This window comes from Cottoperca gobio, chromosome 6 (assembly GCF_900634415.1).
Source record: "Cottoperca gobio chromosome 6, fCotGob3.1, whole genome shotgun sequence".
NCBI lineage: Eukaryota > Metazoa > Chordata > Actinopteri > Perciformes > Bovichtidae > Cottoperca > Cottoperca gobio.
This window is the reverse complement of record NC_041360.1, coordinates 16,670,671-16,696,420: the sequence shown is the minus strand read 5'-3', so window position 1 is coordinate 16,696,420 and position 25,750 is coordinate 16,670,671. Positions and strand designations below refer to the sequence as shown.

The 25,750-nt window shown below is 40.9% G+C and overlaps 2 protein-coding genes across 2 annotated transcripts in view; both read right to left on the bottom strand.

Annotated features, from left to right (window-relative positions):
* Positions 1-49: 49 nt before the first annotated feature.
* On the bottom strand, positions 50-9,622 carry ice2 (interactor of little elongator complex ELL subunit 2). Its single transcript, XM_029434535.1, is given in 16 exon segments — positions 50-463; positions 1,067-1,310; positions 1,872-1,922; positions 2,156-2,240; positions 3,407-3,536; positions 3,642-3,814; positions 3,905-4,259; positions 4,261-4,758; positions 4,852-5,033; positions 5,783-5,942; positions 6,263-6,379; positions 6,593-6,727; positions 6,819-6,938; positions 7,024-7,357; positions 7,467-7,568; positions 9,469-9,622. Coding segments are annotated over 16 exon segments (2,853 nt in total). The 5' UTR covers positions 9,483-9,622; the 3' UTR covers positions 50-310.
* Positions 9,623-14,722: 5,100 nt separating this feature from the next.
* roraa (RAR-related orphan receptor A, paralog a) overlaps positions 14,723-25,750 on the bottom strand; it is a 170,544-nt gene continuing 159,516 nt past the window's right edge. The window contains 9 exon segments of the mRNA XM_029432977.1: positions 14,723-17,738; positions 18,140-18,252; positions 18,464-18,574; positions 19,570-19,677; positions 20,653-20,785; positions 20,891-21,012; positions 21,676-21,865; positions 21,867-22,075; positions 24,571-24,712. Coding sequence (XP_029288837.1) covers positions 17,574-17,738; positions 18,140-18,252; positions 18,464-18,574; positions 19,570-19,677; positions 20,653-20,785; positions 20,891-21,012; positions 21,676-21,865; positions 21,867-22,075; positions 24,571-24,712 — 1,293 coding nt within the window. The 3' untranslated portion in view covers positions 14,723-17,573.

Below are 25,750 nucleotides of genomic sequence, written 5' to 3'. Positions count from 1 at the left end.
TCCAGACAAACAGTTATAAACATGTGAAGACAGCAAACACACCCCCATATGGATATTTAGACAAAGTTTATTGTTGATCCATTTGCACAAAAGGATTATAAATTGACAAAATATACAAAAATGTCTCTGAACAAAATTAAAATATAAAAAAAAGGTATAGATTCTATCCTCTCAATGTGCATCAGCCTTCACATTTATGTTCAAAATCATATGGATTACTACAGATTGTGTATTTCCAGTCTGAAGTTCCTCATCTGACTCACCCTATATGAAATGATAAAGAATACATGATATTACATCCTTTGACATTTTAAATGGACTTCTGAAGAAGCCTTTTAATATACTTGTTACGCCTGGCCGCACGTTTCTTTTGGTTTTTCTTCGTTTTGCTTCCTGCATTTAAGTTGTTCTTCGCCTGCCCCGCTCCATGGTTGTTGGACTGCGATGACCCGTCTTTCGTTGTCTGGTGGGATAAAGGAAGGTGAAAAGATCTTTAAATAACTGGGGCTAACTTCAAGTAGCATCAAACATTATACCCTTAAATAATGTGTTTATTTGTCACTCTCAGATGTACAAACATCAGAGGCAAATGTTGACGACACAAGTCGAGTCGAGTTATTTGTTCTTTGCGGTTTGACAAGTTTTAAGATGTGTTAATGTCTTTGCTGTGTGGACTTTCAGACAGGCATCCAATGAATATCTCAGAGTCTGCAGCTCTAACCCGACCGAGCTGTTGTTGATATTGCTTTCTATTGTCCCTGCTGTTAGTTTTGGGCTTGTGTAAGTGAACTATGCAGCCGTGCGCTGGTTTAACCTGTCTGATAACGAAAGACTAAGCACGACGAAGAGGAGGACTGCATGTTATGCGTCTTGGCTGTTAGAGAATACCCGAGTGAGGGTATTAACCAATACACATCCTAATAGTTCCAACAATCTTTCATCTCATCATCATCATCATCATCATCATCATCATTACTTATCTGCTCATGTCCTCCTTTGTTATTATAATGTTTCACAGTGCCTTACATCAACGCAGTAACTATGGTGACGTGAATCAAGTACACACCTTTGCAAAGGGTTTTGGAGGGAAGGTGCAGGGGACACGGCCGTGTTTCTGGTGGAAGGGCAGGACCACAGCTGGATCAACGGGTATCCAGGGCACGGGGCCGGAGGTCGGGGGCTGTGGGACTGAGCTGTGGACCTGCTGCAGGTTGTATGCCCCCCGACTCACTTTCCCATTAGCCACTTTTAAAAGGATCACAAATGGTTCCCCTGCCTTGTGCACAATCAGGTACTGTCCTTCATCCAACCTATAAAACCAAATAACGTCCATTGAGGGTGTGTTAAAGTCAAAACCCACACACTGAAACATGTTGTAGCATACTGAGAGGTCTGATGCCACTTTACTGGTACAGAGGTGAACAGAGCCTTAAGAAAGCAGAAGGTGACGCATGCATTGTGTGTCGTTGAGTAATCGTATGTGGAACCCTCCAACAAAAAGAAGGCAAACTAACGTTATGTTTTTAGCCCGAGGCTGTCAGACATGACTGTACAATAATGTCATCATCTTAAAGAGAGCGCATCAAGAGTGCAAAGACAACTCATCTGCACATGTTGCCCAACTAAACAATAGGGTTAAAGAAAACCCTCAAAAACCCCAACCCTTCTCAAATGTGGACTGTACATTTAAATCAATCAATTAATTGCATTATGAGTAATCAATTAAAAACTCTGACGCATGCCACACTACCATTCTTTCTGAAAAAAATATGTAATCAGGATGTATTACGAGACAGTACATGAAGGTGGAGCAGCTCATCACTAATCATCTGCATACAAAACTAAGATGAACAATGTGCTCAACAACTTACCCAGTAAGCTTCTTCAGTAGGTGGTGCAGTATGTTCAGTGACTTGGACGGCCTGTGGATAGAAAAGTGATATCACCAAGTACCAGTCCCTTTACTTTGGTAGGAATCTAAATTCTAACACTAATTCAGATGACAAAACTAGAGGCGATGATAGCTACCACTGATGAAAGGGCCAAGATTATCGATTAACCGACTAACATGACAACATCTTAAATGATACAAAGCATACAGGGGCGAATAAATGAATCCTACTCATCGGCGCTCATCTGTTGTAACGTCACTCACTTAAACCCACAGGAGATGTTCTGTTTCCAGTCATCAGGCAGCTTTCTCAGCAGAGCTACTTTTGATGTGTGCGCATTGATGTGAGCTACAGAGACAGAACGGGGAGGGTGAGAGATACACTGAGAGAAGATCAAGAGCTAATGAGCGTGCACATCAAGAGCTTCACTTCATCATCAATGCCATTCCTAGTGCTTACAAAGTAATTAGTCTGTGTTGATTTGCCAGCATTGTTACAAGCTTGAGTGGGTGGTAAGAAATGCTTGTTGGTCCTGTCTCCTTTCATGCCTCCCACTCCAGCATGTAATGCCTGCTTATTTCAACAGTGCCTTCCTTCAATTATGGACTGTCTTAGAGCCTGCAACCAAAGCCGTAAATACACAACTGTGGAATGCCACATGATAAAGCACATGATGAAGTACGGACCACTTAGCAAAGGAGGACGTTTTCTTATCGGTTGTGCCTGTCGCATATTGCCATTAAGTTTCCACACAGCTTGAATGTTATCACTGTTTTCTCACTGGCTTATCCTTTAATTATTCTACTGGGAGGGTCATTCAGAGAATACTTGTTGCCAAAGCTTTACATTAGAAGGAGAGAAACTCATTGTGCTGGGTAGATGACGACACACACACACACAGACAGACAGACAGACAGACAGACAGACAGACAGACAGACAGACAGACAGACAGACAGACAGACAGACAGACAGAGAGAGAGAGAGAACGCATACACGGCTCAACAAATCTCGTACAGAAAAAGGATGGAGTCTCTGCCTGAATCTTGAGCTACATGTACAGTAAGCAGCCGATGCAAGTCAGGTGCTCGTAATATCCATTAAGGGAATTTAACTTAAGTTCAAAACAACTTATAGCTGCGCTCGGCATCACTGCATTCTGTTATTCCCCATAATCAAATGTGGCTGTAGTTATGGCAACAAAGTAAACTCAATCCCAACACAGTCAGCAGGACGGTGAGTCATCTAAAGACTCTTCCAGTGGTTTGTGGGAGGATCTGCCATGTTGACTCTGTTGAACCCTCTCAGGGAGGGAGAAGAGAACATTCTCTTTTCTTTATCCACATAAATATTACTTTCAATATTTCCTTGGCAACTATGTTGAAAAATAATTGACAAACAAAAGGGATACTCCATATTACACTAGAACTTAGAGGATTTGGTAACATGTCCGTCTCTACTTTCACTGAAAGCAGAAAGAATGGGAGTGCACTTAGAAAAGCGCTAAATGTTTTACCTATGCAGGATACAGTGCTGGAGTGGAGCAACGTCTCAGTCCACAGCTGGCAAGCCTCACTTCTGCTTAGACACTCGACACCATATCTCCATTGGTACTCCAGCTTGGGCAAGACATGCACTGGCACGTACTATTGGGGCAGAAAGAAAAAAGGATACAAATAGGGCTGATGCAGCATTTTATACTTTTATATGTGAAATGAAACTATGACCGTTTGGAGGACTAACATGAATACCTGGTTTTGGTTGTTTTGGTTTACTCTTCTGGTATGGGTCAGTGAGACAGAGCTGCGCACCATGAGCAGCAAATCCTGCACACTGTAGAGCGTGTAGAGCAGATTGCCTTCCTCTGGAGCTGTGTAATCTTGTTCATTTTCCGCACCAGCCTGCAGGTCTTGAGACAGTATTTCTGTATGTGTGGCATTAATGTACTATATGTTAATTAAGCACACAGACACACAACTTATATCCACAGAATAAAAATGTATTTGACACTAACTTTTGTGCTCTGTATTAGCAGCGTTGACCACTGGTGCAGATTCGTGAGGAGCAGAGCCGCTCTCTCCATCCTGGTCCTGGTTTCTCTCCAGATATGAGGACACACAGGGCTTAACCAGAGACATTTGATGGGTGTGAACTGAGGGTCCCGTACCTCGGGCGGGTGAGTTGGTCTCGTGGGATATGGTGGGGCATTTGGCGGCGTCACTGGCACAGTTGAACATGGCTGTCTGCATGCGAAGGATCTCACCCAGCTGGTCGCCAGAGACCTTTGCTCTTTTGGATTGTCGCCTCTGCTTTGTACCTTTTTGAGGGGAAGAAGACTCTGAGTCTGTACCTACACATTCAGAGACCGGGGGTAATCGGGGGGTCTGCAGAGCATGGTGTGGTTTTAGGATTACGTTGTGTTGGAGGTGTTATAGCTGGAGAAACAGAGTCATCAATGACCAGCTTCTCCTCATCAGAGTCTCCTGTAAAAGGTAGATCTTCGTCATATTCCTCAGCTGACGCTTGTCTTAATTGTTCAGTTTTTGGTGCAATGGCCTCATTCACAAGCGGCTGAGCCGTCTCTGTTACGGGATCATCCACATTAGCCAACGAGGTGTCCATCTCCTCTTGTGAACGGCTAGTGTTTACAAGTTGCTCACTGGAACTTTTAGTCTTAGTGAAAGGCTCGGAACTTGAAGCTTTTATTCTTCTAATGACATTAACACCTGCATCCTGTTCATTCTTCATCTTCGGCATCTTGGGGCTTCTAATGGGTGTCGTCTCTCCAAATGTCTCCAAGTCAGTGAGGTCCACCTCAAAGTCAAGACCATTGTCCTCACAAGTCACCGCGCTCCTTTGTGAGCTCTCCTGATTTGGCAACAGAAAACAGAGCATCTGATGAAATAAGAAAACGTACATGATACCGCGTATAGGACCAAGTCTATTTGTGCAACTACATACCGTTGAGAGTTGCTGCTCATCCTCCCGAAGCTGCGTCATTAAATGGAACACATTTGTACTTCCATTCTTCTTGATGGAAAGCTTCAAACTCTCCTCATGGTAGATCTGACTCCTCTCTTTCACTGTCACTTCAGTCTTCAGAAGGGGTGATTCTACATACACAGTCTTCTTCTGACTGCTGCCTGTAAATAACACATGTGAAATAAAAAGGTGTGAAACAGCGCCACCATGAGGCCATTTAATGTCATTACACAGAGTGATCCATACAGAATCAGTAGACTGTGTTGCAAATCTTATATATATATATATATATATATATATGAAACTTGGTGAATGTAATAACATTGTCATATGTACACATCCTTATATTACATGAACTGAAAATAAATAAATGTCATAGCCAAGTAACAATCCTATCCTTTCCCATTACATTGCTATTTAGTAATCTAGCTCAATCTTATAGTTTGTCTGAAAATTCAAAATCACTTTAAAAATGTGTCCCCCAACACAAAAGAATAACATAATAAAATGTACCTCCTAGTATAGGTTTCTATACACTTCTCTGTACACACATTGTATCATTCTTTGGCATTAACATAGCAGGTAAATCTCCGGGTTCATTATCTAACTTAGCACATCTTTAGTGCATTTAAAAATGTTTCTGTATTTTTGTAGTTGATGTAAGTTACTGCGTCTAAATCAATCTGAACACATGGATGTATTCTGATACTGTATATGGATTTAATAGGATGATTATTTTGGGGCATTATTGCCATGATTTTATAGCTCAACAGCAACACAGATAATAGAAGCAAACAAAAAAGAGATGAGTTCTTAAAGATTTCTACGCATTGGAAACAAAGCCTAAATGTGCCCTAATTAATCTAACGTCAACCGTAACAGCCTGAGCAGACGAATGATTATGTTGTACCTTCTCCTGAGTTTAACTTGATCCTAACAGGCAATTCCCATTGCTCTCCAAAGTCAGGGCCATGGTTGTCTAGCAGCCTCACGAGGGCATCTCGAGTCAGACACACGTGAGGCTCATAACGAGCACACAGGCTGTTGGCATTACCGTCACTGCTGATTGTCTGTGGAGAAAAACAAGACTAGGTCACGCTACCAGAACATCTACTGCAGCAGTCAAAGAAACACAGGTAACTTCACAACCGTCTACAATTAACTGGACGTTGGCAGTACTGTGTGTGTGACCTGACATCTTTTAGAAACACAACTAGCACGGGTGTTGCTGAGCAACACATGAACACCCTCTGGTGTCTTTTGTGAAAATTGCAAGAGCTAAAATGGAGTAACAATAGACCCGCGGTCATGAATCCCATTCCAGCAGTAAAACATCTTTGTGACTTACTTTTTTGCAGCAATTAAAAGACAAAAAGAGACAATTGCTTACAGCGTGCATGTCCTTGGCTTTTTTAGCTGGAGGATTCTCTGATGAAACACTCTGATAATCCGATGCAAGCTGTGCATCAGCAGGCACCATCTTGTGGTCTGTAATATCCACATTGCCCTGGAGAAATAAAGGGTACAAATATGGAAATAGAGGAAGTGAATCAACACCAAGATTCAAAGACTGATCCTGCAATTCTTAACTTTGAGTTGTAAAGGTTGAATAGAAAACTGGACTATAGAATATAGAACAACATGTATATGAAGTGGTAATCCTACACATCTGTGACTGGGACAGCTCCTGTGTGAGAGCAGCACTTCTAAAGCACATTACCATGATCAGCAGCTGTTTCTCAAAGGTAAACTTCAGCCCTGGGTTGAATGTTCCCCCTGTCAAACTAGTCATCTCATGGATTTGGTAGAGCTCAGGAAACGTCTTAATGTGCTCCAAACACCCCCTGAAGAACTCCTGAAAAACAAATTAGGGCTCCATGTTTTAATACTTATGAACATAAATCCCACAGATCTGATGACAGGGGCAATCTTTGCAGTATCAGTACCTCTGAATATTGCATAGCTCCCTGTGATATGAAGTTGTAGTCATCAGCACATATTTTGGCCACGTCTTGCAGGTACCTCTGGAACTGCATCACTTCATTGTTTACTTGTGCCTGCAACTTCTGAAATATTAGAGCAATTTTATTTAGAACCGATGCAACAAAGACTGGCGGGAGTAAAATACCATTAAGGAGCGCATGTTGGTACCTGTGGAGGATCTCCTGCTTTCTTACTCATCAAAATGCCAAGATACGTTTTCTGGTCTTTGCTGGAAAGGCTGGACAGACAGGGGAATGGCAGCCTGGGTTCAGGGCAAACAGCACCCGCCTCAGTCTGAACCTGCTTGAGCTTTATTCTTGATTTTTCAGTTTCCTTACATTCTTCTGCACCGTCTGCACACTGATCATCACCATCACAGCTGTCCCAACAGGACCCATTCTTGCTGATGCAACTATTGTCTTTAAACGCTGCAGCTTCTTTTGTGGAAGGAGGGAGGGAAGCTTTTGCAGTCCCACAGTCCTGTTTTAAGTTCTCTACAGGACTTGGGAAAGGAGAAAGCATGTCACATAAACACTCAATATTTAGCCTTTAAAAACACAGTAAAATGCCTTTGAACTCATGTATGGCTTAATGTTAATTCATTGACATACCTTTGGAGAAAATCCCATAGTTCTCTGATATTAGGTGCAAGTGAATATTTGTCATATAGATCTCTGGTAAAGAAAGGAGCCTCGTGGACCGGAGGGTCCTCCCTTAAATTAAAAAGGACAAAATAAACGATATTACAGGGTCTGTATTGTACCAAACATTCACAACTGTTTCTGCACTGCTTTTGTACGAGGACAGACTTACATTTCTTTTCACATGCAAGACAGAAGAACTTAATTGGTCTCCAAGTTGCTGTTGTAGGATAGTGCACATTATAAATGACCATAACTCTACAAAACGGATGACTCCGGTGTAGTGACATTCTTTTCTGTTTTCCAAAATATACCACTGCTGAGTTTAGGTCTGTGTAACAGCAATGAGTTTGACATCAAATTAATCTTGAGAAGCCGGCAACTCATTTTCCAAAGTTTACTGTAAAAATATAAGTTCCATTTGTTATTTCTCGGTCTTGTCTAAACTCGTCTTGCTTAGAAGATTAATTAACTCCAACTGAGAGCAATTGGCCATAATGTCATCAATAAAAAGTTAATCTCATAAAACTCAAACATTTTAGCTACAATAACATTATTGTTGTTTCAACAGTATTGCTACTGTTAATGTTGTAGCAATCATTTCAATAATATAACATTTGTCTGCAAATGTTTATTTTATTATATATATTTTATTATAACCAAACACATGACACTGAATGGCATGATATTGGTATAAAGAAAAGTCAAATAAATAAATCTTACTGTACACATATATATTTAATACTGGATGAGCATCCAGCAAGTAACAGCTGTGGTTAGATTTAATCCTACAATGATCCTAACACCAAAGAGTTTATCTATAATAGATTAAGATATGTAAACGTTTCAAACACATCCTACTTACAGCTTAAAAATGATATGATTGTTTTTTTGTGTGCCATGTGATTTGAAATGACTTATTCTCTGATCATGCTGACATTTTTCAATCAGCTCACTTGATCAGGGACCAATACTGTATCTAGCTGACAGTTAAATTGTGTTAAATAATAGTTTCTACCCGATTTGTTTCGAATAGCAAACACTTTTTATCTAAATAAAATAACGTTTAAGCCTATAACAAAATGTTTTTTTGCTTTGTGACAATGCCAAATGTTTTTATATGTACATACATATGCGAGTATAACTCTGTTTTAAGCAATGTCACAATTAAATTCCCCTTACAGCTAGATAGGACGACTCATTTCAAACGTTTTAATACTGTTACTAACTAAATTAGGCTCACACAACCTACAGTAACCGTTAGTCTACTTGTAATTACCCGAATATTATCACGCGCATACATGCATTTGTTGCTACAGCATCAACTTCCTGTTTTAACCTTCAAAGTAAAAGCTAACGTTATCGCGACGTCGTTATTTAGCAAACACGGAAACATAAATAAATAGATCATGAAGCAAGGACACGTAATTATGTCAGTGTTTACGCTTATTAGTTTTAGTGGGAAAATAAACATCATGCCAAGAAGACACAAAAGCGATGTCCAATAAAATCTAGCATTACATGTCAAGACAAACAGTAACGTTATTGTTTAGCAATAGCTAACTAGCTTACTTTAGGTTAGTCGAAACGAGACTTTCAACTACATGGCATAACCTAAAAAAACGTTTAAAAAAAAAACAAAACCATAAAGAAAAACTCTGTATAACTCGATTTCCGGTCACATTATAATAGCTTGACTGTCAGCTGAGGTTAGCATAGTGCAGCTTTATCGTTTGGTTTTTCCCGGTATAGACTCGTGTTTTAAATATAACTACGTTAACGAAAAATACATACATAAAGAGTAACATACTGTCCGGTTAAGCGCAGCAACACAACTCTGGGGCACTAACTAGCTTGTTAGCTAACATTATCTAGCCCACAGTTAATGTAGTTTGGTTTGTTTAACTGCCTGAATTGTCATAACATCTACCATTTCTATTCTGTAAATGGTTGCAGTGAAAATATTTCTTACCATTCCAGCTCCATTATGGTCACACTACCTAGTGGTCCGCTGGAATAACAACATTGAAGCTACAGTAAATATGAGTTTGTGTTAGCCATATGGGTTAGCCAGCTATCAAATGTTTTACAGGTGACATTCTTCGTGTGGTGAAATTATGTTGACATTAAAGCGCTTAGTGTGCGCTGCTGCCCCCTTCCGGACATCGACAGCTCTGCTTCTTTACTGTGTATTTGAATACAGATCCGTCTCTGAAACAAGAACATCCTTCTTTGCACCTTCACTTTGGTGTTCAACAAATCGTCTTTTGCCCATTTGAAAGAGAAGTTCATGACATCCCTTTGTGTCTGGCTCTGCAGGCCACAATATCTTAATGTCCGTTTAAAAATAATTATCTTTATTTAAAAGTTATAGAAGGGCCTTTCTAGCACTTTTTGCCGCAGTCATTTTCTTTTCTCTGAGGGTCTGTAACATCTGAGGAAATCTGATCCCCTGCTCCTAAGCAGACACTTTCTACACAGACCTTACTGTCTGGATCTCTTGCATTTTCCACAATTAATGCTCATATCCACATCTGGCTCATTTAATAACCTCAGGGTCCATGCACCATTGTTTTTAAAAGATATAGACTAATAAAGATATAATGCTCCAGAAACAATAGCATAATGAGCATTATCTGGACACAAATAGCTCAAAACCTCCTATTGGGTTTGGTTAAAATGGAAATAATGCTTTTTCATTTGCAATCATTTGTGTACATTTTGAATAATTCTTCCACAACTTAACTCTTAATCAAAATGGCCAAGGTATTACATGGGAAAATTTGATATTAATATTCCTAGTAAGGAAATTGAGTAATTCCCCAAAAGAATAGTTTCCCCCCAAAAGCTTAGAAACTACAGAACTAGAACCTGTTAACAAAGTATTTGCCAAGTTTGTGTAATAAATTGAGAAAAATGCTCAATATGATCCTTCATAAATCTGTTTTTTTTAATCACCTACATATATTACATTTGGATGTTACCACTGTTTCCTTTCATAATTCACTAATTGGACAGAATTGTTCACATTGTGTCATCAATCAATTCTCATACTGCTTAATGGTTTTGCAGCTTAATGTGTATATGGCCGGGGATGTATTTACGCTGTTAAAGTACTCTTTAGATATGGTTTGGATTGACTGGTATGTTTTCTTAATAACGTTTTAGTGTGTGGTTAATAAATCTCATATCCTAGTTCAGATGTTCTTTACCAGTTGCACATATTTAGATGTAATTATAAAAACTAATTTAATATTAGAGTTATATATATGTTGGTTCCATTACAATGAAGCTACCACTGATTACACAATGAAAGGCCTGATAAAATGTGAATCAAAAATATGCAATTTGATTAGTTTGGTTAAAAAGACAGTGAGCTAAAGAGAGAGCAGACAACAGAGACAGATAAACAGTCAGAAAATAAAAGCCCATTACAAGCGGTAAATTTTATTATGGGATAACAGCACATAAAGCACATCTAAAATCGATGTGTCCAATGCACTTTTAATAAAGGTAATATTAAAGGTACAGATTCTAAGTACAATATAACAACATTCATATTAGAATGAAAAGTATTTAAAAGACAACATTAAATTTCTTATTTTTCTTTACAGCTGTATTTACAAAATGAATCAAAATACTTATTTTCATATTTAAGAATCAGACAAGAAGGAGCAAAACTACGTTTGTGAATAGACTACCTGCTAAAGAGAGTTCAAAAGAGCTGGATAAAAAGGTACATGATCATCTGTCCCCATTTTAACATCAGTAGCAAACGTGTGACTTAGAAATTTGTGAAATCCACACACTAGTTTCAGCTTTCCCATAATTTGCACTGCTTTTGCATGGAAAAAGAATCCGCCCCTGCTCCACCCACCCTTCATGTTAAGTTACCCCAACCGACTGAGCGCACATTGAACACAGAACATTAAAGAAATCCAGATGTGTTGTATGCCTCTTTTACAAACACATACAACTACTTGATATACAATGCATTAGTAAATCTCAGTGAAATAAAAAAAAGTTGATATAAAACAAAGTGAAGAAATGTGGGTTGCCTGTTAGTTTTTGCCTGATTAAAAACAAGGTGAACTTTTCTGTAATATTGTCTGCGAGCATTTATTTGACCATCCAAGAGATCAACATGAAACAAACTTCCCAGTTATGTTTTAAAAAACAAACAAGGTGAGGGGTGACATGTACACTCTAAACGGACCATCTATACACTGAAACTCTTTAACATAGCGCATCAACCCATGTAAAAATGATTAACATCACATAAAGAAAGAATCTGAAAAAACATTTGAAGCATGTGAGAGTTGAGAATACATCCTCGTACAAAATACATTGTCACTTCAGTACACGTCTGGAAAACCACAAAAAAAAAAGACAATCAAAACCATGTATGCATCTTGTTACACCGAGAGGCACTCAGTGTGATACGTTGTGTATTATTGCAAGCATATTCTCACTGATATTTGCTACAGAGTGGAGAGAAAAGGTCAACTTTGTCCTCAAATGGCAATTATTTCATGTAAATTTGTAACACTTCATGTGGTGCAAGAGGTTTACGCTACTGGTACGAAGAAACCAGTTTCAGGATAGTCTAAAATGGGGAATAACAAAAGCATACCGAGGCTCTGTTTAATAAAATCCAAGCACCACTTCCCTGCATCAGGTGAAGAACTATGCAGACACAAGAGAGGTAAATATTTAGTATCTTAAAACCTGACAAACTATAGCCTCAGTGAGTGGTTTTTACAATCAGACAAAGAAAAAACAATACTGCTGTTTCAGTTTGAATATTATCATTTTTCCACAAACCAGAAAATTAACCTTAAATAGCTTGTTAATTAGCAGATACTAGCTTTGCTATAAGTCAGAAGGAAATAAGTGCCTTATCCCAAGACGAGCACACTGATACAGGTACTGGCTGGGTAATTCTTACCACTATCATTTTCATTATCATTATTATTTATTGAGTCCTAATATCAATAATACATTAATATGCAATGAAATGAATGGACTAATAGGGTGGCCAGGCTTAGGAATCAATACTTTGTTCACAAAATTAACTTACCTAGCACCACACATCAGGGCAACACAAAATAAATGTCAGCACACCCTATTTCTATCAAACTAATCCTAAAGGAGGGAAGCAAACTAGAAACAGAGTTATCGTACAATATGGTGTCATTGATAAACAGATAAATAGTTTCACTGGGTAGGCCTTAGTAGCAGTATTTTCCTCTTATCTATATAGACAGAAATTACAAAGCTACCTTTATACATGTGATCAATAATAACATTAAATATGGTGAATAAACAGCCGAGGATGAGGGAGCGAGAAAGAGTGAGAAAATAAGATATACAGCATACAGGCCATGTCAAGTTCTTAGTTCTCCACCTGGGAACGGAACTGGTCAAATATACAGATGAAACATAAAAACATCCACGAAATCAACACAAAATGAACCAAAAAGTGATAAATAAGAGGTGTATTTACATGCAGATGTTCAAAGACTATTATGCACAAAAGAATCAAAAATAATACACAGACATATATTATTGCTTGACATTCGATTATGGCTAAAAGTTGCTTTTCATTTTTTTTTTTTAACCTATATTCTTAAACATATTTTTAATCATAAATCCTTATCAGCTGTGCTTTGGAAAACGAGTTCTGTTAAAATGTGACGACTGACTGGGTAACACACCGACACTCCAGCACAACTTTAAGCGTGACATAACACTGATCTTCGCAATTTAAGGCCGAGAAGACTCATTTTCACAATTTACTCTCACAGAATTCATTTAAATTAATTTCAGCTCAGGCCGTGGCCGCGCTGTCCAAACTGATAGCGAAACGTGCTTTTTCGCTGTGAAGCTGGTCAATGTTGCCTCACAGCATTCTGCAGACCTATGAATTGTTGAAGGCATTATGTCATGCTTTTAAAAACCTACACCTAATATGGATGGATCAAGCTCAGCATTTCCAAAAACCTTATATTTTAAAAGAAATTCCAAAATAAAATCCTCATCCACATAACCCTGTTCCTTTGTAATTATTAAAGCCTTGTCTGGGGTTTATTTTATTCACACACTGTGAGAACAAACACACACACACACACACACACACACACACACACACACACACACACACACACTATTGCTTTTTACAAACAGACAACAGAGCAGAGACAGAAGGACCAGCACATTTTACTGTATACTATACACTGATTGAATAGCACACTTAGCATCAATCCCTTACTTAAATCGGGATATCTCAAGTGAGAATATACAGAAGGACATCACTTTACAGGCCTGTGTGAAGACGCAGTTTATAGACACAAGTAACTGTGTTTGATGACCATTTTCTGCTATCCTGCCAATATCGCAACCATACTAGTACATGAGAAGATGAAAACAGAGTGATGGGGATTTTTGTTCTACACAGAGTAAACGTCATCAGTTTGAGTCAGCTGGATGAAGGAAGTCAATTCAAAAAGGATGATGACTGCACTGTAAAGACCCGTAATTGTAACACAAGGCATATTGCTTGTTTTATATTGTAGAACACATTACATGCCACTTGAATGACAAACAACTTTTTACTTTATGAGAGAATAACTGTTTTGGTGGTAGACCTTAGCTGATCATATTTGAGAAAATACTGAATTATTTTGTGTGACCATCAAGCGATATTACAACAGTTTAAGAAAACGGAATCATTTTCAAGAAACAAACTAATTGGTTTTTGCAAATAAATAACAGGATATCAGCCAAACCTCCATTTCTTAATAATTCTCTGAACAGTAAGTGCTGTACTGCGTGTTCAGTGTGCTACACCACCTCCTCCTATCAATCGAGTGCTTCGAAGAGATCTTTTAAAGACCTCATAAATTCACATAAGAGCTATTTAAATGCTCTGAAACTGTCCAGAGGAAAGTGAGCTGCTTCTTCGGTCTACCTGTTACCTCCCTGAGCGTTCACACCTCATCCTCTTTCAATGCTCTTCCCGGGCCACTGGGCCTCTCAACCTGGATTGTCTAGCAGTGTTCCAGACTGGGTTTCTTTTGCTGGGAGACTGAGGTTTACTAGTCGTAGAGGGCTTGTGCATATCCAAGTAGCATTGGATCATAACAGAGATTATTACTTAGGTACAGCATATCTACTACAACCCAAACACAACAGATTTAGTATTGCATAAGAATATTTGGTTTTTCTAACAAAGAGGGTTATCATTTTTAAAGACCCTGATGACACCGTTTGAAACCAAAACTGATTTTTTTTTTTTTGTGTGTGACAGGAATATGCTGTGTACTGATAAAACTGCGGCTTGTAAAAGTGATGGGGTTTGTTCTTTTTTTTATACAAATGACATTTTCTTGAACTTGTCCGTAGGGGCGCAGTGGTCTTTGAGTGGCTGGGGGGGCCCCTTGAGGACGTCAATACAAATGTAAAATTGTGATGAATATTCAAATATTAAATCTAAACCACTTCTCATGGAACATCCCTGACAAAAACAAAACAAAACACAAACTAAACCTAATGAGTACAAACAAATGTCCTCTCAAACAGAAAGCGCAAAAGAAACTCTTCCCTGAGGGGTGACAGCACAAGGCATTAACGCCTTGTACAAATTGCACGGCAGAGGAATGATCGTGTGCAAACAGAAAACAAAAGACAAACAACTGGATTCTATGTTACGGTTGGTGACAGATGTATCAACATGCTTTGTTGGGTTTCTAAAGGGATATCATTTTTTTTCTTTTTCCATTTTCCTCGCTCTTTTTTTTTTTTTTTTTAAAGATATTTCTAGAAGCCGCTACTGAGATTGCTGGAATGTCTTAGGAATCCATTCTACATTATAGACGAGTAGACTGGAAAGCGGAAGCAACGACTACTGTTTGGCACATCCAGGGTTTTTTCTACCACTTTACTACCACACTGACAAGAAAGACACACTCAACAAAACAGAAGCACAACAACAAAGCATTCTGAAAATAGCACTTGTCCTACCATTTTTATGTTTCTCCCCTAATCATACAAACAACAGCGAGTCTAATTATTGCAGGAATATAGTTAAGTGCTACCTGACATCTTTTTCTCTCCCTCGTTCTCTTTCATGAGTTTATTAACCAAAACATGTTACAAAAATAGAAGCTTTACTACCAGACAAGGCTTTGAATATTCACTTTCCCTTCACTGTTCCTTCTGTGTCCTGTTGTGGCGTTGCTGAGGCTGAGGCTGTGGTGAGAAGGCAGATAAAGAAACTCAAAACAACTACAAAAAAACCCTTGAAACATTTTTGACGGAGGCTCATGAATGTGCTTTAAGGTTAGACCTTGTGTTTTCATTAGGCTGTCAATTTGCCTGCTGTATCTTTACCTTCCACTAGATGGAACAATTGGATTACAGTCTATGTGTGTGTGTGTGTGTGTGGCTCCTTCCAGTCCGACCACACGGGTAATCAATGTTGATTTGTAAAACCTGGCTGAGATGTTTGATTTCTATGTTTCCTTGTGGCCTTTTTTTTTTACTTCACACGTGAGGGTGAAGTAAAATTAGTACAAAATATTTGGAAAATAATATGAACGCCGGTGTGTTGCAAATGTCTCACCAGGCAATGCCTTAGTTTGTTCTCGTATTTTAAAAAGGTTTAAACAAAGGCGGTTTCAATCCAGGTGTGTTCGTAACGAAGACAAAGAAAGCCACGAGACTGTAACGTCACTACAAGGTTTGTTGTCCGTTACTGTTCGTGTGCATTTCTCTCTAAAAGGAGTATCAGAGCTACATTTTGACAGGTGACATGCAGGTGGTTGTTGAGGTAACAATTTAATAGAGCTCCTTTTAACCTGTCTTCTCATCCACGCCTCGTTGTTCACCAATCAGCAGCCTCGCCAGCAATCCTAACAGACAGCCCTTACACTTCCAGACCGGTATCATCTGCAGCTCCCAGGACTAGCCTCTGTGACCATGGTTCAACTTGAATTTCTTGTGCACATGCAACACATCACTAGGTAAATATACAAGTCTTAAATTAAAGAAAGGTGTAAATAAAAGTGCCTTATCAATTCAACAATTAAGAATGGTCTAACTACTAATATCATACATGTTATTTAAAATAGATTCTATAAACATTACTTTTTTTCTGTATAGTAAGTACTTATGACCATATACCCTGTAGTACATTATAAAACAGGTGGAATGGACCCTTTTCATTGTGTTGGTGCCCCGTGCTTCTCCAGGGCACCTGTCCAGAGAAGGATTAATAGCAGATGGCCTTACATGATTTCACTATGCAACAATGGTGGATGGAGTCTTTGACAGCTAAAATCATTGCGTTTTCATTAGAATTACCAGAATTCTATGTTTCTTTTTTCTTTTTTTAAACGATTGTCCATAGAGAGGTGCCGATTGCATCACCTTGCCGACAGACCCTCCCTCAAAGTCGCCGTGAGTTTTCATTCCAAGAACTGCGTCCAAAAAGATACGACTGAACACAAAAGATAAAGGGGCTGAACTTGACCAAAATGTGCGCATTTGTCAGCTTTGTATTTCAGTTTGGGGAGGTAGCGATAAGACTATTCAAAGTTTTGAAGGTGAAAACACTTTTTTTTGGGAATGTAATCTGAAAAATAATACTGCTGCGGATTTACCTTCTAATTGAAGATGTCTTCAACTATTTTAATTCCAAAAGTGACTCAGTAATAAAGTCAGATACACAGGTAAATCATAATAATGGCGATGCAATAAATACTGGTGATAATGAATGAATGAAGTGAATCATGAAATGCGCAAAAGAGGGTCAAGTTCAACCAGACAGAAATTATTTGTCCCTATTTCCTCTTCATGTCCCATGGGGTGTTGGGTCCCACAGGTCTTCAAAAGAGAACTAAATTCAATAAAGTAAACCTTGAGAATCAACTCCCTAAGCCCTCCCCTCCAATGTAAAAGAAGAAGTTGAACATCGTGCAATCTGTCCGCTCTGGTTTGTGCAGGGCACCAATAAAGTGTCTCAGATTCCTCCTCCACATTCCCCTACGGTGGGCACACTGGCACCTGGCAGGGCTGCTACCCGTCAACGGGCATGGACTGCTCAAAGTCTGATCCGAACAGCTCCTTGTATAAGGGGGGGAAGTGGGCACGCACAATGTCTGGGTATATTGCTTTGAAAGCTGTAAGCTTCTCTGTATGCCTACTGCACAGCGCTCGCAGTGTCGACACTTTGCATATCAACTGTGGAGAGAGAGGAGACAGGCTGTTTAGATTCACAGGGAGGCAAGGACATGGAGCAATGGTAGTGAAAAACATTTCTCCCTACAGTGTATTCCCTCACACACAGGGGCAAACAGACTTGTAAATATTGAGACAAGCACTGAGGCGCGAGGAAAACTTGACACATTATATTATGGAGCTGGTACAATTGATAAATTGCCGCTTCCCACTGATAAAAAGGCATTTCATGTAACATTATGATACTTCCCGTGAAATCTGTCTTAGTTTAATCTAATACACTAAAAATGGTTGATGGCCTGTGGATAAAGATCCTAAACAGCGGGAGAATACACTGCTGCAAGGGAAGAGCATGCTGAGCAGACAGCCACTTTCAGGGATAACGTATGGAGTGTGCACAGTACCTTTGTAAGAATTCCATCCTCTCTGTGGTTCTTCTGCAGGACGTGCTGAAGGGCCAGTTGGATCTTCTGCTGAAGTTTCTCCACCTTCACCTTCTCCTGGAGCCAAGACCGGTCTGGAAGGTAAATTATCACAACGTTTTGTTAGTGTAGAAAAGACACGTAGGCACTTTAACAGTCAACTTGGCTCATGTGAAAAGTAATGATGCAGTGCCACTATTATAAGATACTAATTGATGGAGAAAAACAGGAGGGCAACAGCGCTCCTTTTCGTGCTGATTGTGCGTCTAGCTTTTTTCCCCTCTTTGCACTGTGAGTGACACCTACCAGCAGACATCAACACGAAGGCGGAGAACAGGGCGATCTCATCCTCAGACAGGTGCATAGAACACAAGTTTTTCCCAAACTCGAAGACGGAGCTGATCAAGTCGTCACAGCCTGCCACAGCAAAGGACACAGAGAGAGGGCTTAGGATGAGGAAGACCAAAGAACAACATTCACTCTTGATCTTTATTGGGAGAGAGGCACACAGGGAGGGGAGAGGAAGGGGAAGGAATGAAAAAGAGCTGCATGCTGACAGCACATGGGAGCTTCTTAAGCAGAACAGGCAATGCTTTTACTGAGTTTTGCCTCCCAGACGAGTCACTTTTGGCAGTTGGGTGGTGTTATGCAAGCCAAAATGAGGTCACTATTGAGGCTTTTAGTTAAATCAATTATCGGGGATAGAGAGAGACAGGCGGATGCCACCGCAGCTCGGGAAGCCCATCACTCTGCCTCCCCCGCCGCGGACCCCTCTGTATAGAACACACAGGACACTGGGAATCTTGAAGCGGGGATAGATTCGCATGCTCATTCACATACACACACAAGCAGAGAGTTAGGACTGGCAAACGTACACCACGAAACAGAATTCAGCATTTTTACTGCCACCATGGGGACACATTTACATTTTTCCCCGTCAAAAGGCAGTCGGAAATGCGAGAGAATCCATGGTGGAGATCGTTACTAATGTCATGGCAGTCAAACACAAATGCTATTTGCTTTTGCCTGAGATGTTTCGTATCAGACTATCCAACGATGGTTTTGATCGTGTTCTCCCTAAAGACACTCTGTCTGGCTTTATTTATTCCACAGTTATAGGAGCCATATGCAGCAAGTTTCACTAACATCTCTGTTCACCATAAATAACCATTGCAGAGACAGCAATGCCAGGTGAGGCCGGGACGAGTGCTCAGTGTTTGCTTCCAGGCCTCCAGCATTGTGTAAAACAGAACAGCAGACTCTAATTTTGGCTATTACACCAAGGGAAGGAGTGAGACACTGTAAGAAACACACACAAGCGCAGCAGCATAAAAAATACACACATGCAAACTCATGCACACATCCACCCACCCACACACACACACACACACACACACACACACTTCACTTACCTAATGACTTGAACACATCGGGTCCAGCATACTTTCCATCAAAATAGACGGTGTTGTTTTGCGAGTCAAAGGCACGGCACATTCTGACAAACACAACTTCCAAAGAGCCTGTGGAGACAGACAGGAACAAGATGTGGAATCTGAGCGTTGTTTCTTCTCCCCCCCCCCCCCCCCCCTCTTAACAGTTACACATCAGTGAGGGATGCAAAACACATGATTGCGCTTTGTGGTGTTCTTCTACAATATGAGTAACACAAGCACTTTGAAATAAAGAAGCCTTCCGTCAGAGGAAGAAATATAACACCTCTGCAGATGATAATATCGTAGACAGAAGGCTATTCTTCCATAATGACATGCCAGATAAAAATTGCGCTTCATTCAGTGGTGACAGTGCTTATTCATTCAACCTTTATTTAGCAAGATAGGTAGGGAATTTATTCTATCCTGCAAATTTTTTAGCACTCTGTGGGAGTGGATAAGAGGATCAAGAAAATGTAACAGAAGCCATTACTGCCTCTAAGAGAGATGCTACTGTTTTAAATGTCATGTCTGACAAGGGCTGTGCTAATGTAAATAATACTCAGGGAAAGACCCGGGAGAGTTGTTTGTTTGCTGCATGCGCGGTATGTTTGTATCTGTGTGTTTGAGTATCCGTATTAATGCGTAAATATAGGTGACAGTGTGCAGAGAGCCATGGCTGCATTTAATATTCTCTAAGTATGTGTTCATGAGAGCAGTTTGAATAAGCAGACATCAACGGTGTGCGAGAAAAGAGATGGGAATGTCAGCCGTCATGATAGGCATTATCTGAGCTCAGGAACACATTGCTTATCTAATGCTGTGTCCATCCCTGCTACGTATGTAATGAACAGAAGAAAATAGAGAGCGACAGAGACAGAGAGAGGAAACAGGCAGGGTGGGGTCTCCTCTCTGTGACACTGTCTGTGTGTGTGTGAAGAAGAGGGCTTTGTGCAGTCAGGTCAGCTACGCCCTTGTGACAATGCCAGAGGGGGGTGGTGGTGGTGGTGGTGGTGGTGGTGGGTGAGTTTGACGGCAGCAGGCCATGTTGACAGGCTGTCATACCTGCTTTCAGCAGCACTATCTGATCGTTCTGACACAGCTCCATGAAGCCGTCGATGCGCTTGGCGAACTCCACCACATACTGAATGGCCTCTGTTATTTTGATAGCACACAGCTGCCACATGACTTCCCGGGGCTAAGAGCACATAGGACACACAATTAGTTATCTGCTTTAAAACAATGGATTTGATTACAGTTACTGCTGTGGAGGCCAGCGCAGGCCCAGTTGTGGTCGCAGTACCTTGCTCTGGTAGCTCTCGACCTCCTCCTGTAGGAAGGCCTGCCAGGTCATCTGCTGCAGCTCCTCCCTCAGGTACTGACATGTCTCCATGTGTGACTTGGAGATGTTCTGGGCCAGGTGCTCTGCAACACAACCATCGCACCGTCGTCAGAAACCCAGAAGATCACAGTTGAGATCTGAACGTTACTCACAAGGCTACGAATGTGAAAGTGAAGACCTCACTGATGAAATGTGCCACAGGAAAAGAAGATTTATTTACTGAGCTTTCAAAAGGGAGGAGAGGTGGATACGCGTGGGCTTTTTTTGACTGGCAAAAGGCTTGTTGACATTTCCTTTTACTGCCTGCAGGAAGCTCATAACTTAAGGTTGAGGCAAAGCCAATCTAGTTATGACACAAATGCACGGAGAGGAGGAGGGGGCGCCACGTTACTCACTGAAACAAAGGTCACATTTTCTCTGAGAGAAATATTGAGTATAAGAATTTAAATGGTTTTGAAAACACATCTGTTAAAAGGAGTTCCTAGGCACAGGGGAGCCGAAAAAAATGATTTCCCCAGACGCTGTGCCCTGCTGGATCCTGATTGGCCCTAATTAATGGAAACTAATTACAAAAAAGAGGCTCTTTTAATGAGTGTTGGAGATGAGTCTCCAACCTCCTGCTATTTTAAGCAACCTTTGTGTCGTTTGCCCCACGGTTGAGTTGTTCTCCCCCCTCCTCCATTTTGCTGTCTCTCCTCTCGTCCCGCCCCCCCCCCCCCCCCCCATGTCCCTCTCCTGCTCCTTACCTAGTTCAGCCATGGACACTGTTGGGGACGTTTCTCCGTTGGTGAAGGAGCAGTAAGGGAAGAAGCCAGAGCCGGGGGCAAAGTCGCAGATGGGCTCCGGCTTGATGCCGTTGATGTCCAGGCCTGACTGGTCAGGAGATGGCTGGATGTCCAGGTAGAAGCTGCTGACCGCCGAGTCTGGTTTGCTGCCAGTCAGGGGTGTGACCATCCATGTAGCCGCTGAGGTCGTCATGGAGCTCTGTGAGGCCATTGGCTGAGAGGCCATAGCTAGGTGTGAGCGGCTCCGCCTCTCCCGGCTGTTGTTGTTGTTCACGCTGCTGCTGCTGCTGCAGCCGGTGCTTCTGGACCTCAGCGTACAGGCTGTCTCGCTGCTTCTTCGACATGCGGCCAAATTTTACCGCTGTGATTAACAGGACAAAACATGTGTCAGACTGGAGGGAAACATCCCAAAGAATCAACTAGAAATATGTATTAATAACTTGAGGAAATAAGATGAAAGCCCAAGTTAATGAGTTCAAGAAATGATATATCCGTTTAAATGGGACATTTGGTTCCTTTTTTTAACATCTTACAGTCCAATAAGTAAAATGATCTTACCAGAGGGGTGGGTCACCAACACAAATGAGACTTATTTCAAATGTGTAGATACTGACAAGATACTGACAGTCATGTCTAGGAAATGCCTGTAATAGTGGAATTGCTCTGAGAACAAATTGTATTATCTCACACGATTATGAAAAGTCCTTTAACAAAAATGTGAGACTGAGAAATGACTTGTTTGGATAAGAGAAAGATTATTGAAATAGGGATTTTTTGCCCACATTAATTCCCTGCTATAAATGGTGTATCACACTCAGAGATGTGTGCCCTTCCCTGACACAGTAACACAACATTAATCTTTCAAAGTCGTATGTTACAATTAGACCAAGAGACGGCTGCTGTTAGCATCATACTCTACTGTACATCACAGTAGAGTACAGTGAGAGGGATATGCTCTTTTAACAGATAACGCTGATGACAAAAAAAGCAAATCTCCATATTCCAAGAGGGATCAGTAATGACAGAGATTATTACAAAAATGAACAGCTTCATAAGTACAGAGGCAGAAGTGGGAAGTGACTAACAGCTTACCAGCCACTCAAACATGAAACAGGCTAAGTTGCTGCCTCCTGTTTCAAGGTTTCCAGACTAAACAGTGGCGTTGAGAATGAGACTCCTTGGCCAGAGTTCTGTGGGCCTGGCAGTATGTCAGCCGGTCACAGTGCGTGTCTATGTGTGTGTGTGTGTGTGTGTGTGTGTGTGTGTGTGTGTGTGTGTGTGCGTTTGTGTGTGTTTGTCGATGCACAGTGGAAAGTGAGTGGAGCAATGAGGAGGAGAGTGCTGGCAGATGGGCTCTGGTGTGTTGAGTGAAGGCAAGAGTCACCTTCGTCTGCGTGTGTGAGTGTGTGTGTGTGTGTGTATGTGTGTGCGTGTATGTTCATGTGTCTGGCTATGCAAAGGCACTCATAAGTGCTAATGTACTTCTGTGTTCATTCACATTCATGAATATGTATGAGTGTGTGTGTGTGTGTGTGTGTGTGTAACTGAACATAAGCTAAGTAGTGTGCATGAAGATATGCCAGCCTCTGTGCATGTATGTTCAGGTTTTCTCTTGTAAGTGTGAACACAAAGAATCATAGATCTGTTTTGATCTGATATAATTTCCTCAGATCAGCCAAGTCTGGACTGGCCCAGTCTGGACCAGTCTGGCACAGCAGGAGCACTCCAGCACACATCCCCACCTGTGTGCTCCCATTACAGCATCTCAGCTGCAGCAGCACTAATGACAACCTCGAACAACCTCCCATTTCATCAAACCTAGTTTCTATCAGGCAACAAATTAGTCCAGCAGACAAAGCACTCACCTGCTACTGGCAGACAATGAACATACACTGCCGTCTTAACATGTGTTCATGTCCCGATTTTCTTGGGATATGTCTCTTGTGTGTTTTTGAGAATAATGGCGCTCATTATCTGTGTGTGTGTGTGTGTGTGTGTGTGTGTGTGTGTGTGTGTGTGTGTATCTGTCTCTAAGCTTAAACCACAAGGGCTGCAACTAACAATTATTTTTATTAGTCATTAATCTGCAGATAATTGTTTTTGATTATTCCACTAATCGTTTGGTTTATAAAATGCAAAAAAAAATAGAGAACAATGTCCTGTTTCTCTTTAAATAATCTTTAAGTCTTATGTCTTCAGTCCAAAACCCAAAGAGATTTAGTTTAGTATGATAGAAACCAGAGAAAAGCAGGAAATCTCCATATTTCAGAGGCTGAAATCAGCATTTTCTGCCATCTTTGCATGAAATGACTTAAACATCGTTGCAGCTCTATGTACCACATCACTATAGGGTCAGGAAAGCAACGGCAGATAACAATAATGATAAACATAAAGTAAAGCGCACAGGTGTTAATGGCTACTTAAAAGCAGCTATGAGTTGCAATAGTTATGCTGTTATTGTTTTTTTTACTCTTTCAGGACGTATACCTCAGGTTCATCATTTTTACTGATCTTCTCTGAAAAGAACAAGGACTTTTTTTTTTTTCCCCACATACCAAAAAGTTGCACTTCCTGCCGTATGAAAACACTGACTAGTGGTTTACAGTAAACAATGTCCTCTTCCTTTGATTTGTTTGATTCCTTCACTCATTATTATCCTAAATATAAACTACCAATAACAATTGATACTCTGCCTTCACAGCGAGGTAAGAGTCCACAACAGCCTCTCTGGAGCACTGGTTCAAAGGCACTTCAGCAGAGCAGAGTCGTGCCCACACAGGGGCTTGATCCATGACTCTTCACCTCCCCCCTGATTCACCTTGCTGTTTCCGCCCACCTCATCCATCAAGCACTTACCATCTCGTGACATGCCCACTACCAGGCACTTCTGCAGCCGGCAGTGCTGGCAGCGGTTGCGGCTGGTGCGGTCGATCAGGCAGTTCTTCTGACGGGGGCAGGAGTAGGCTGCATTGCTCTGCTGACTCCTCCTGAAGAAGCCCTGTACAGGGAAGGGGCATGGAAACACTGTGGGTTACTAGATGAACCACTGTGGGAGTAAAAATAGTCTTATACTGAAGGATCAATTCATGTCTTCAATGTGTTTTTAGTGCTGACAACATTCATTACTGATTGATAGTGATTTACTGTATTCCTAGTGGTGATATTTTTATTTTATTGCTGCCAAGTATGAGGTAATAATACTATGATGGTATTTTCCTGGCTGTTACGCTGCAACATCTGGCATTCAAAGAGCGCTTCATTTCACCAGTGTGTACAGCATGAGGGTGGTGTGTTTGGGTAGGAATGATAACAGTGGATGGTATTTTTCTTCAGTGGGGTTATTAGTGTTGATTAACGCAGCACTGGCATGTGCAGTGTTGAAGTATTGCAAATGCACACCGACTGGATTCCTCATCCTTTGACTTAATGAATTGATTCCAGCACATCATTAACATGCCCCACTCTACTGCTCCATACACATATGTCTTAATTAGCTGCTCATTGGCTGTTTAATTACAAGAAAACAGCTGACAGCTGCCAAGTTGCTTTATAATGGAAGCCATTATGGAAACAGGCTATAACTGCCAGTGACAAGCAGCACTCTTTAATAATGCTATGATTTATGGTCCAAACCTTTGTACGCGCACATATCATTAAAGGGCTCTCTGCTGTGGACTAATTAGCAATCATTAAAGATAGATTTCAGCAGTTTATTCTTTAGTGTTTTGTTCCTTCCAGCTCCTGTGTGAGGGAGATGAGCACTGGGAAGAACTGGGACTTCTCTCTCTCTCTCTCTCTCCTTCATATACACACACGTGCATGCATACACACACACGCACGCACACACACAAACACATGCACACGCAGGAGCAAACAGCTAAGGTGCAGGCTGGCTGAGGAATGCTAATGATGTGCCTGGTGACAAGCACAGGGACAAGAATACACTCTAAGCACAAAATTCTCCTCACTGTGAATGGCTGGTGCATTTGAAACAGTACAAAAGGCGGCTTCAATGGAAGCAACACTGTAGCAAACA